The sequence below is a fragment of the Colossoma macropomum genome, unplaced genomic scaffold (assembly GCF_904425465.1).
Source record: "Colossoma macropomum unplaced genomic scaffold, Colossoma_macropomum, whole genome shotgun sequence".
NCBI classification, from domain to species: domain Eukaryota; kingdom Metazoa; phylum Chordata; class Actinopteri; order Characiformes; family Serrasalmidae; genus Colossoma; species Colossoma macropomum.
The window spans coordinates 1,347,501-1,362,059 of record NW_023496043.1 but is presented as its reverse complement, the minus strand read 5'-3'; the positions used below and the strand labels follow the sequence as shown (position 1 = coordinate 1,362,059).

Here is a 14,559-nt window from a genome sequence, read left to right as displayed (position 1 = left end):
AAACGCAAATGTGAGTCACCAAAGCAGAATGACTGGATTTGATCGAAAATTAGAATTATGTACTAAAGCTAATATTGTGAACGTAAACTAAATGAGCCAAAAATATGTTCTTTGTTTCTTCCTCAGGGTTAGGCTCTCCCCTAGGTTTGTTATATCCTAAGACTTACACTGCAGACAAGGTTATCTTAGCGAGTGAATTGATCTTAAATGTAGTGCAGATGTCTAATATTTCTCATTAAGAAATGGTTGTAGAAATATTATAATATTATTTAACTTATTTCTCTAATTTTATTTGTTTTATGTCATTTTATTAAGTGAAATGATCTCATTATATTGGCTGAAAATGTACTTCTTAAAATTATCTTAAAATTAGCTAAATTATCTAAATTATTATAAATTAGCTAAATCATCTGCCAAAATAGTGAGAAAATTTCATTTAACTCTAAAATCCCAGGCTTATTACATACTAAGGCTTATTATTCAGTAACTACAGGCATTTCAATGTAAACTGTCTGAGCTATTCTTAGACTATAAAAGTGCGTAGTGAAACGTTTGGCCCAGTGATGGATCCTGGCCATTTAAGGGGTTAAGGTGGCTGTTTCATTCAGTACTGTTATACTTTTCTACAAGTACTGCATGTGAATTTGTGTAGACAAAGGTTATTAATTAAACTGGACCACTTAACTACGTCTCTCATTTCCTGTTTAATGAACAGTAAACACATATGTTTGTGATTAATTAATGCTTGTTGAAGGTTCAGTGGCTCTTTGATAACACTTGTGCACGGTTACCCACTTACTGCTAGCGAAACTGTTTAATACAGTGAGAGACGAAACCTCCATCATTTCATTGCGTTGGTGGTCAGATATGTCCACACTGAACCCCCTCGCAGCCTGCAGGCACACCTCTTTGCTCTGTTTGTGTTGTTTTGTTGTCTAAATGGGATTAAAGTTGAGTTATTGTGGTCAAGCGTGTGAGGAACTGCCTGTGGGCTTGTTTCGAATGTGTGTGTGTGTGCGTGTGTTATTGAACTGTAACACACACTGAAACTCCCCTGGCAACTCATTACACCCAATCAGACAGAGGAGCCTCTCTCTCGCTCTTTCGCTCGCTCTCTGTTTCTATCTATATATCTCTCTGTCAATTTCAATTTAGTTCTATTCAGTGTGCTTAGCTGACATTACACACAGTGGTACATTTGTATTGTCAATGCTTGGATTCCAGAGTGTGAAAAAAATTAAATATTGAAGAAAAGAAATTGGACATATTAGACTTTAAAAATAGAATAGAGAGCATTAAAAGGGCAACCAAATATTTTTCTATTTATCTGTCCATCTACTTACTACAGTGTTAGTACTAGTAGTGGCATTGATATAAAAAGTAACTTGATGAGAGAAAGAAAAACAACATTCTTAACTTCTGATTAAGTTAATGTAAAAATTTTATTTGTAAGTCTTTTTTGGACTAATTGTATTGGTCCATTCATCATGGCGTTTCAACAGAATCGAACATATGTGTGGATACCTGGGTCATTCTACCAAATTGGTTCAAAACACATCTGACTTTATACTAATCCTTTTGTTTTGGATGAACCTGAGTAACACTTTTAATTAAATTAAATGAATTGAATTAAATGTCACTACCATTCACTACAGTCACTACCGTTTTGACACTACCCAAACAATCATAACACTAGCTTTACCTAATGTTTCATTAGTGACTGTTTCAGTAGTTAACTGTCTGTTACATTACATGTCTGATTTGACGCTTGCAGCACACTCAATTTTTTTTATTTTGGTTTGTATAATATGAAGTGCGTTCTTACACCCCACTGTCTAGTGCTTATGAATGTTCGATGTAAGTGTTTCCATGGTAACCTGGTTATTTTCTTATGGCTTTCTACTCTTCATTGGGTTTTTTTCCTCTCTTCATGTAATATTCAGATCGTAATACACAGTGTGATAATCTACTGAAGCTAAGTAGTGCTCTGTCAAGTGCTACTTCAACAAAACACACTGCCCTCTGTTAAAAAAAATGCATGAATAAAGCAGTGTGTCTGCACAACATTCATTCTAATCAGTGAGATGCACTCAAAGCTTTTGCTTAAAAAGAACAAAAAATCTTAACTTCTTTACAGATGGACATTTAAGTTATTCAGATTTAAAGGTGGATACGACAGATTTTTCAAAATATCTAAATAGTAAATGGTTAAGATGTAAACTCATTTAAAGTGGTAAATCTTCTGTTTTAGACACTTAAAGTCAGAATTGTTCAGAGTGGTGGTGATAGGAACCAGACACGAGATTAATGCCTCAAAAAGCTCACGTAAGATACTACATGAGATTGTTGTGAATACGCTGACTGATGCCCGAGACATAGTTTAATGATAGTTTTTTAGTAGAGATAAGATTTTGACCTAAAACATATAGTTTTAAAATCCATTTGTGGCAGAGAAGCACATACAGGGTGTTGTAAGGCAAAATAGGCCCAAATGGAAAAACTTTTATTTTTTCAGATTCACCACTACTTTATCATCATCAACATTACATTTAGAAACACAGCAGACACGTGTAGGTTCACTGGTCATTTTGGATAGTAAATAAAATGGCTGTAGTTGTTTTGTAGACATCGACTCCTGGTTCCTATCAGCACCACTGTAAAGAAATCCCTAAGAGTTAGTAAGTTACCAGTAATGAAATTGTTCATTGCAGGGTAATTCAAATCACTCTGAATTACTTTGTTTATATCAACCACTGAATTATGCAGAACTTTTGAAGAATCAGTGGAATTCAGCTTTAACAGAAAATGACACAGACGCCTCAACAACTAAATATATTATCAGTTTTGTTGGTATTCAGTGTGTCCACTATTTGTCTTTATCACAGCTTCAATTCTTATCAGTTTGCTTGCTTTCAGTTTTTCAAAGAAATCTGCAGGGATGTTTTTCCACTTTTTGAAGTCTTACAAATTTGTTGCATTCTCTGCTTCTCATTAGGCCTGTCACCGTAGTGACAATCACCTTTTCACAATTATTTGAGATGATAGAAAGTATTTGAGATGATTGCAGTAACTTAAATCAAGGTTGCCAAATCCTGGTCCTGGCGATCCACCACTGTGCAGAGTTTAGCTCCAACCTCAATCTAACACATCTAAACCAGGTAATGAAGGCCTTGAGGCACATCGCAGTAACAGAGCCAGGTGAGCTGGATTTGAACTCTCCAGGGTGGTAGATCTCCAGGACCAGGATTGGGCACCCCTGACTTTAACTAACTGCAATAATTTTCCACAGTCATCAGATTTCACAGTAATATTAAACCACAACAAAAAATGTGAATTGGGTGCTTTGGGTTGAGGCAAATAAGTGTAAATAAATAAAAGTAAATGCATTCATTCAGACATCATGGGACTTCATGGGAAATGGAGTTGGTGCTCTTCTAAATTGGTGCTCTAATGTTTTTAGCTTGTATGCTGGCAGAATGAGACTTTTTTTTATTGCTGATATTTTCACTCTCAAAAAAAATTATTTGAGCTAACCGTAATGATTTGCGCTAACCGTGATCATTTTCCAGTTATTTTATTTCAAGCCCAACAAACAGAATATGAATTGCATGCATTTTCATTGCAACAAATAAGGTGAGACAAATAACTGAATGAAAACAGAAGTTCATCTTATTTCCTGTTTGAAGGGAAAAATATCTTTCACCATTTTAATCCAAATGTAGCTGATCAGCCAAGACACGTTTGGTGTGTGAAGTTTGTTTGTTTCATTTTAGCACTTAAGCTATGAGGCAAATGTTGCCAGCTAGGAAGTGGAAGCTTACACAGCTTAGCATCGTGCGAGCTGCATTCATAAATCACACTTACTTTGACGTGCAAACCACGAGAACGTGCAAGCAAACTAGACTTGTCAAACACATCACTGCTGTGGGCACATTTTGGTTTCAAGCCAAATGAAAAAGGAGAACCCAAAAACTCGGAGGAGGCGCTTTGTCAGATTTGCAATAAAACGGTGGCTGTTAAAGGTGCTAATAGAACAAACCTGAGAAACCATCTGCGGATCCACCACCCCAGCCAGTTCACTGAACTTGGAAAGACAACCACGTCATCAGATTCTTCCCGGCGGCTGGCTGTTCCGAAGACTCTCGGGCGAGTATCTGAATATTAACGCGACAGTACCAGATGGCGCACGTTAACCAGCAGTGTAACATGGTTTACAGCCAAGGAAGTGCTGCCGTTCAGTACGGTAGAAAATTAGCAACTATTTAGCAACTAGAAAATTTGCAACTATTATTTTCAAGTTTACAATTTAAAGACAAGAAACAAATCTTTATATACATTTATGAATGTATTGCCCATTAAATTGATGTTTTTCATCATGATAGTGTGTGTGCATTTATTACACTATTATTAAGCATACAGGCCTCGTAAAATAGTGGAAGTGTAAAAACAGACAAATCCTTAATTGCGATTATTAGTATGACGATTAATCGTCAGTTAAAATTTCATAATCGTGACAGCCCTAATGGCAGCACTACTTTTCACAATCCAAGTAATCCCAAACACATTCAGTGGCTCTGGGGTGGTAAGTCCATTGTTCTGAGAACACCAACAGCCTCTTAGTTTGACCTGCAAATTTCTTCTCCTCAGAAAAAGCTGCTGGAAAATGAGTAACTTGTACATAATGGCTTTTTGAACTGTTGCGCAGGACTTTATTTATTAGGATTTACATTTCTGTATCTGTATATCTGACTTTTTTACATTAAGAATTACAATTAAAATTAAAATATCTCCTCTTTTACTCACTAATAAAAGTGTGGTATGGATTGAACGTGTAGAATCTGCCATTCCCATAGAAGTTCTCTGCTTGTTTCGATGAGCTACAAGTGAGAAATAATTCATAACATTACATTATGCTTTTGTTCGCACTGGCAGCCACTGTGAATTCTAAAGGCATTAACAAGAACATCTTGAACACTTTCAGCTATAACTTGGACAGGAAAGCAAGTAAAATGTATAAATAACCGTATAATCATACACGTATACTTACCGCCCTCTTTCGTAACCTCAGCCCACGGATGTAACCGACGTTGCATCCAAAAAAAACGTTAAAAGCAGCTTAATCTCCAGACTCGTTCCAACTTTGCCGGGCTGCTCTATCGTAAGGTCAGCCCGGGGCGGAACGCTATTAAAAGTCGTTAATGGCTGCTTCTTCATTAATTAGCGAGTGTTAATTGCGCTGGCTCAGTAGACCTCCCAGGTTGGCCCTCGGTTATCAGTTTGCAGTTTGTGGGGGGAAAAACGTTCACTGTGACTGGCTTGGTTTGTAATTACCAAAGTCTGCCTGAAACCTTCTGGAAACCTTTTTTTAAAAGTCCCTTTAAATCTCTTTTGAAGTGTTTAGCTTTGTTTGGTGCCAATTTAAAGGCTATATGGAATGAAACAGACAGAATTCGGACACTAGTTTTAACATTCATTAAAAGGGCCCATATTCTACCATATTATTCTCATTTTATTTTTCCCTGAGGTTCACTTATGACATTTTTGTGTGTGTTTGTGTTTCAAAAATAGTTCGTGACACAGAGATCACTCATGTGAAAGTGATTATCCCTTAAGCTTAATGACCTGGCTGTACCACCTTTATCAGCAACAACTGCAACCAGACACCTCTTATAGATAGTATTTGCAAAACCCAAAAGAAGTGTCCCCACAGCCATTTTCTGTCGGCATAATGTATGAGCGATTAGATTACATTACATTAGATTCAACTTAAGTGTCGTTGTACAGAGCACAGGTACAGAGCCAATGAAATGCAGTTAGCATCTAACCAGAGGTGCAAACAACAGTATAAATTACATATTAAGTGCACTAAAACAACCGTGGTAAGTGATGCTGTGGTTACAGTATGTAAAAGGTAAAACATGTAAGTAAAAAAATATAAATATTGCAAGTATAAATATATATACATATATACAGTGAGTAGAATGCAAATGTAGATAGTATGTACTGTGAGAGCAGCATATGTAAATTATAAGAATGCAGAGTAAAAACATGTACAGTTACTGACTGTACAAATATGAGCAGTGCAATAATACTAGGACATAAAGTACAGTAACAGTGCAGTGAGTGCAAAGATATGGTTAAAGTGGCAGTGTGCAGTTCAGCACTGCTGTCTATGGCCTCCAAACCAAGATATCATGAAAAATTCCCTTTGATTGGAGGTGTCGATCTATATCAAATCGATAAGCTATCTTTGATTATTTGCTATTGAACGCAATAACATATCCAGACCCTAAATACCGCATCAGCCTACACATCCCGAGAGCTAAAAGCATACAAATTGCTAGAATCATGTAATCATTTGGTCTGTGGATGGGTCAGCAATATTCTGTCTCTTGTACCATCAACTGCACCATCTAACGTCATCGTGATGAACATCGTTTAGAGATAATGGCTCTCACTGTGGTTCTCTGGACTCCCAGAGCCTTAGAAATGGCTTTGTTAAACCCATTTCAGACTGATCTATTGCAGTCTTTCTTTCTCATCTCTTCCAGAATTTCTATTGACCGTGGCACGGTATGCTGCTTGTTGAGACCTTTTGGCGGACTTTACATTGCTGGAAAGTAATACTTAGATTCGACAGGTCTGCCTATAATCAAGCCTGGATGTGTATAATTTAAATGATCACAGTTATCAACTAAATTTGTTTAACTGGTTGGTTGAGAAAGAGCAATTGTAATTTTTAAATACACAGGCCTAGTTGGTGTAGGACAACTTTTTCCTTAACGGCTCTTTTTTAGTCTTTTTTAGTGTGATTTTGTGGAAGAAACTTAACGCTTTCAGTTAGGAAAGAGCTGCCCTCTGCCGTTTTTGACCTTTTGACTCCATGCACTTTTATACCTTTGCAATTCTGATGGCATTTTTCAGTGTGTGTTGTTTTTCTATCTCATCTTTTTTCTTTCTTTCGCTACAAGACATTTGCTGGTTTTATGTCATTCCTGAAAAGACATTTTTTCTCCAGACCATGAAACATGGATGTTGTAGAGAAAGGTTTCGGCACTCAAGATCTGCGTTCAAACCTTTTGCTTTTTGTTTGTGTCTTTGCGCCCTTTTTCCCCTCCCTGTTCTTTGTCATACTCTGAGCCATCAGCTTTTTTGACAAGATAAACACTAAATGGCGCGGTGGTTCGAGCGTGCCGTAGCTTTAAGGATGCTGTAAGGTCGAGAGGATTTCAAAGGCAGCAGTCTCGTCTCCTCTATTTTGTGTGAAAAGAAACTTAACCACGGGGTGTTACAACAATCTTCTCTGACAGAACCTCACTTTAAGCATCTCTCAAAGACCCTTAAAGAAAACTTTTGAGTCTTTTGTTACCCGAAGAGTTGCTTTTGAAACCTTTCTCTCTCTCTCTCGTTCAGGTCGGTTCTATGAGATGCTAGTTTTTGTTCCCTTTTTCACACTGTTCTTAATCAACTTTACCACTCTCAGTAGAAAGTGTATCTCTATCTGAGGAAAATACATAGGTCAGCTAATGCACCTGCCACACTATGCACATTGTTCGAGAGTGATTTGAGGAACATGAAATTCAAGAAGCCTCCAGATTCCCCAAATCTCAATCTGATCCAGTGCTGGAACAACAAATCCAATCCACAGCAGCTCCATCACACAACTTGCAGGACTTACAGGATCTGCTGCTACAATCTTGGTGCCAGATACCACTGGGCAACTTCAGAGTCCCTGCCTCGGTGGGTCAGAGCTGTTTTGGCTTTACATAGAAAACCAACAGCAAATTAGGCACATCAGTTTAAAAAAAATTCATGCGAATCTAAGTTGGAATTTGAAGACCCTCATTGTCTAAAATGGCTGCCCACTCCGTTCAGCTACACAGCGAAGTTTTGTCATAAGCCAGCCACATTGACAAGTAGAGCCTCAATGAACCATGAATATTGTAACTAGGCCAGGGGTCGGCAACCCAAACATTAAGAGCAGCCATTTTGTCCTTTCAACAAAAATCAAACCACTTTTAGAGACACATTTTATGTCCATTTTACCATCTTGGCTGCAAGTATGTCTCAGTATGCACTGATGTACTAGTATAAGCTAAAAAATATAAACAAAAACGTAGACTAACTTTGCTCTGCTTTAAGTTTTAGCTCAGCTATAGCCGCTTCTTTTGCATCTCTTGCACTTCTTTTGCACTTTTCTGAAAAAATGGAACAGTTTCTTGTAAAATAATTCTCAATGTTTGAGGCTGAAGTCATTTTCACGTTCGCCAGTCTCTTGTTTGAATTTTCCTGTTCTAAATGCTGCCTGAGGCGCCAGAATGTAATTGCTGCACCATTTAAGGTGGAACGGGAAAAAGCTGGTGAATTTAGAAGCCGACTTCTCAGCTTTGTGACTTTAAAGTGTTTGACAGTTTCTCGTTGAAGATTAAACATATCAGGAAACGAGCTGGAGTGATTATAAATGCAAATAAGTCCATTCGTCTCCACGTTATTGATGTTTGTCCTAAATCTCTCTGTCTTTTCATGCTAACTATAACTAGCTGTACTAGCTAGACGAGATTGTTGTCTGCGTTGCTGCATTGTTATGGTGACCTGCAGTCTGCACATCAATCTTCAGGGTCAAAAGTTGGTGATTTAGCAGTTATAGGCTACATTAACTCCAGCGTTTAAGACCATTTATTCCTAAAACTGTGTTAGAACGATCAGCAAAGCTTTATTTTACTGCAAAGGAGGATTATTTTATTTTTACCCCCCAAAAAAAAATATTCTGCTGCGGAGCCGCAACAGAGCAGTAAAAGAGCTGCATGCAGCCTCGTAGCCACATGTTGCCGACCCCTGAATTACGCCTTCAGTTCTGGCTATAGGTTTCAAAACCCGGTCAAAAAACATGAAAAAAAACACCTCTGTGTGTGTTTTGGTTCACTTATTTAATCTGGGAGGCTTTAAGTACCAAACACACTCAGAATTAATTTGTTTCATGACCTCTCTTTATTGATTAGAATTAAACAGGCTGTTTTGTTACTGTACCTTTAAGATTGACATATGTAAATGTTCTGAGTGATTGTCCTGTATAATGCCTCATTCATAATGAAATCCAGGCTGAAGTGCTCCTTATACTGTCAGCATGAAAGGGTGGGCTAAACTGCTGTAGGTTGAAGACGTGGATATATTTAAATGTGTTGGTTTTTGTGACATAACAAAAACAGTGAATTCCAATGGGCTATTTTTTGCAGCTTAGTTTCCATATATAGACTGCATGGATGGTGAGTCAGTACGTTTTGAAACTCAGACTGCAACTCATGCACAGTCAGTATCTACTATGTACTTAGATACCACAAAGAAAAAAAATCCTGATTGAACAGGTTTCCATTTCAAGAATTTAAACTTATTTCCAGCCAGAACTTAACGGTGAAATAGGCATGTTAGCACAGTACTTGCGGACAACAAGCATGATTATGCTATGAAATATAAATGAACTTCAAATTACCAACATGCATTTTTTAGTTCCCAGAAATCATTAGGCCTTCTCTAAAGGCCTAGTGGGCTCTGAGGGTTCTCATCTGATACTCAAACATTTATTCATAGAATTCGGCAGCTGCCAGTTGACTTCTGTAATAACTGATATTTGAGTCAGTGAATTGTCTGTTCTATTCTGAATACAAGGGAACATGTCCACATTAATGTCTGTGGTAACTGACTATGATATTGGTGCAGCAGATTGCTGGGGTGTTTCCTTTACTGAATGTTCTCGGTGACTATTAACATACTCTCCCTCTCTCTTACACTCATCCGGTGACAGTGCCAGGTACATCATATGTGATTGATCCAAATGGCTTCTGATTGGCTGTGCTGTCAGGGACAGCCAGTCATATCTCTGTGTCTGCTGTTGATTGGCAGGCCTGTATCTGTTTTCATGTTCTGGTGGTGTGAAGGGGGGGATATGCGGGAGATGATGGAGGAAGTGAGAGGTTTGACATGAAGAGAGTCAGAGATCTGTTCCTCAGGCTGTTTAACAGGGACACCGAGCAGAGCTGGGTCATGATATTACTGTCTGTTTGTGAGAGAGGAGGAAAGAAGGGGAGAGAATGTGTGGACTGTCATATGCAAAAGTTTGTCCAAATTGCCTGTTCTGTTAGTTTTCTAAGGGCACTTTTACACCTACCTGGTTTAAGTTTGCTGCTGGGATTTGGGATTTCCGCATCAGAGCATGCTCTCCTCCATCATCAGCTCTGTACTGTCCTTCCTTTTTTATCATCTGACTCTTAACAGATGCTCAAATCATTCTTACCGCATGAGCTCCTGCTTATACCTGCAGACAAGCAATCAAATTATAGCGAAGCAGTGCGATTGAACAGAATGTGTTGCATCATCGACCTGATTGTTTTTTCAATTTTAAAGTAACCAGTCATAAAGAAGCATATATCAAGTAAATTTTGTTACAGTTGCAAGTGCGAGTTTTTTGGCTCAAATGGTGGCAAATGTGAGAGTAACAGAGCACTGCGAAACCACTAAACAAACACTCATGTGTATTTTGGTGCACTGTAGCCACTGCAGTGTGAAATCAGTCGAACCAAGTGTAAATGATACAATGTCACAAAAACCTAAACTCAGTAGGTGTGAAAACATCCTGAGTGAAAATAAGTTAACCCACCTTGTACTCGGAACAAACTTACATATGACATTTTTTCTGCATATGTTGGTGCACAGTTTCTACTTATTTGCTACTTATTTGAACATAGTGAAAGAAATAAAATACAAAATGTGCCATAACTTTAGCCCAGGCCACATTTTATGTTTTATTTTTTACTCCCAAATGTGTTCAATTCAGCAAATAAACAGTAATTCTGCATTAAATTGTGCAGAAGTATGTTCTCTGTAGAGAATGTGTTACCTTACTTTTACTTACACAAAATATTGTTTGACCAGGGGTGTGCAGACTTTTGCATATGACTGTAGGTGCAGTTACCTGAGACCTTGTTTATACCTTGCATTAACATGTGTTTCATGGATCTTGTCTGGATTAAAAGTTTGCTTCCTGACCCAACAAAACATTAGGTTTGGATTTTTCACTTACAGCATTGGGCTCTTTTCAGTGGAGTGATTTAATGTAATACATCTGTTTTTATTTAAAAGGTTGTGCCTGTTTAAACTCTGTTTTCTCTTGCGGTCTCTTCTCTCTCTAGTAACAGGTAGCAGTAGCATCTGCAAACACGTGCATTTGTGGTGGTTTATTATCTTTAAATGACAAAAATGCTTTTAACCCCTCCTAGTGGACAAATTTCAGACTGCTAAAAATGTGCTTGTAAGTCACTTCTAAATCCACGTCCGCCTGCTTTACATATTTAAAAAAATCCAGGTGTACGCCGTCGTTATAGTACGGTCACTCTGGAATCAGAATAGACGGCTGTGGAAACTGAAGTATTATATTTTCAGCATTTTACAGCAGTGCAGTAAAAAAGTGCTGAGAAGTGTTCTCGGATGATGTGGAGTGGGTAATTTATTTGACCATATCATAATGACCCATAATAATCAGTAAAAAACAGTAAAAAGGAGTAAAACATCACTTATATGATGGTTAATGTTATTTAAAAGCTTTTTAAGGTCTTTTTCCCAACATTCCCAATATTGGTGTTGATGCATCGTTGTCAGAGTATTTGTCAATCATCGTCAATATCCAGTTACATCACCCAGTCTAAGATTTGTGTGGGGGTGTGTGTGTGTGTGTGTGTGTGTGTGTGTGTGTGTGTGACTGAAGGGAATTTGCAGCTTGTCACTCAAAGTAAATGGAGTGGAAGACTGCAGAAAGACCTTCAGATAGGCATGACTCCTTCTCTCACGCTCCCTCTCTCACTCTCCCTCGCTTGTTCTCTGTTTCTCACTCTCTCTGACCCTCTCTCTTATGTTTCTGTTTCTCGCTCTCCTCTCTCACTCTCGTTTTTGTTTCTCTCTCTCTTTTCTCATTCTCACCCTTACTCTCTGTTTGTTTCTCTCGCTTTTTCCTCACTCTCACACACAATTGTTTGTTTGTTTCTTTCTCTCTTTCTTTCTCTCTTTGTCTCTTTTTTCTGTTTATCTCTCATTTATTCTCTCTTTTGCTCTCACTCTCTTTTCCTCTTTCTTTTTTATCTTTCTCTCTTGTTTGTATCCCCTCCCTCTCTCCAGTAATAAACAACAGAAGAGTACACGAGCACAGAGAATGCAGGTATATAATAAACAGTGCAGTCACTCTGTGCCAGTCCCTCAGTCAGAGCTCTCAGGCAATTCAGTACAGATAGAGATAAACCTCCCTCTCTTTCTCACACTACAGTACATCCACACAGATAGCACAGCTGAGAAGCTGATGAAACTGGATGCAATGCCTGGTTATGGCAGTAACTCAGCATCTTGCTTTCGCCTTCACTGTCTCCTGAGCTGTGTTTGTGTGTGTGTATGTATATATACACACTATACGATGAGACGTTGAAGTGAAATGGTGTGTAGTGGACCAGATAAAATGGTCTATGAGTGTAGATACAACGTAATGTGTACCGAATATAATGGCCAGTGAGTACGTATGTAGGTTTTGCTCCAAAATGGTTTTACACATCCAAGAAATATCGATGCTATATTAATAAAAATGTGTTTTGTACTATCAATCAGCTGTTATTCTTTTCAAAAACACTATATCCAAAATTGTCACGGATTTGTGAGTGGTGTATACACTTTGTTAAGTAACCCTCCTTGTATCTACACTCTTTCTCCATTTTACTTATCATATAAGTGCAAAAAATTAAAACTATATTGTGCTCAAACTGTGTGTACAATGATTTATTATTCTACATTCCACACATTTAATCCAACTAAACAGGGTCAGTTGTGCTCTCTTCGTAATCAAACATGAAACTAAAGCAGTTGGGAAGTGTCCTTTAAGTACTGACGATATCAGGAGGGCTAATTGTTTCATACTGTGACATAATTTATCATGATAACTATAATTGTCATATTGCCCAGCCTTAGGTTCACATACTTTGGCCAACCAAAATATATAATAGATTATTTTGTTCAATACGTGAATGAAAAACTAAAATTGTTTGTGGTGTTTGTTTCATTGGGTTCTTTTCATCTAACAAAGATCTGGTCATATTTAGCTCAGACCTATGCAGAAATGACATGATATCCTACAGGGTCAAACACATGTCGTTAATGTATTAAAATCTCACTTGTTTTATTTTTTTTCAACATTAATTTTACAGCATTTGAAAATGTCTGCTATTCTTTAACATTGTGTGAGCATTTCATGAAATTGTTAAAAACTTAACATAAATATTTAATGAAATAAATCTCAGTACTCCTTCCTTTTCCTGTAAAGTTAACACTTTAGAAACTGTTTCAGCGATACAACAGCTACAGAATTATTTATTTGTTTGTTTATTTATTTATGTATGTATTTTCATCTCTGTCTGTCTGTCTGTCTCTCCTTTAGACCCTCTTAGAAACCACTACCAGTCTGCTGAACTCGGACCTGCACTGGTCTCTGGCGCACCTGCGTAAAGCCGTCAGCAGGGGGCTCCACCCCAGACAGGACCACTGCAATATCTGCCTGCAGCAGTACAAGAGACGGCAGGAGAGCGAAGAGGAGGTCATCATCTTCAGGTACACGTTCACGGTTTGTTTGATGTGGTAGTTTCTCCATTCTGAGCCAAAATGAGCTTTGGATTATATTACCGGTTCCATGAACAGCATGGTTTTTTAAATAAAAAATTCTGTTGATGTTTGCGGTCAAATGTGTGTCAAATATCCCCGCACACATCAACAGAATTTTTTTATTATTATTTATTTTTATTTTATTTATTATTTTTGTTATTAACAGAATATTTTATATCTTTTTTTTAATTATAATTAAAAAAAAAAACATGCTGTTCACTCAGTCTTTATGTTGTCTGGCAGCCATAACCTATTATTACTGAGCTACATTGCTTGTCAGATGAATGATTTATTGCAATTATTGCTAATAATAAATTTATCATTAAAAGGACAATTTATCATGTTATTTTGGCAACATTTTATGAAAGTTACACGTGTCATCCCAACCACCCTTTAAAGAGGCACTGCAGCTGAAATGTCTTAAAATCACTGTAATGCACAGCCTCTTGAAGCTTACTCTGTCTCTGAGTCTCTTCATGTGTGGATTTGTATTTATTTGTCTGGTTATGTGTGTTTTGTCTTTCTAGCTGTGGTCACTTGTATCACTGCCAGTGTCTGCAGCGGAAGGAGCAAGGGGTTATGGGTAAGGAGCCGGGGCATATGGGAGATCGTGTTCACTCGTGGAGCTGTTACAAATGCACCTCCAGCCAGAACGCTCGGCCAGGGGACCGGGTCACTGCTGAGGGTGGGAGAGCCAGATCCACCTCTTTAGCACAGGTAAGTCCACCAATCCATCTGAGCCTAATTTATTCGTTATTCTTTATTCACACAGCCATATATTACAACGTGTTTGCCGTCATTGTTATCTATAATTATTACAGAGATTATTCTTGTTATTATATTATTTATTAAATTGTAAGATTTTTTTGTTTGTGT

General features: G+C 37.7%; 1 protein-coding gene across 1 annotated transcript in view; it reads left to right on the top strand.

The window, feature by feature from the left end:
* Nucleotides 1-14,559, top strand: part of vps8 (VPS8 subunit of CORVET complex) — a 153,998-nt gene that overhangs the window by 111,539 nt on the left and 27,900 nt on the right. Inside the window, 2 exon segments of the mRNA XM_036564837.1 lie at nt 13,463-13,632; nt 14,211-14,400. Coding sequence (XP_036420730.1) covers nt 13,463-13,632; nt 14,211-14,400 — 360 coding nt within the window.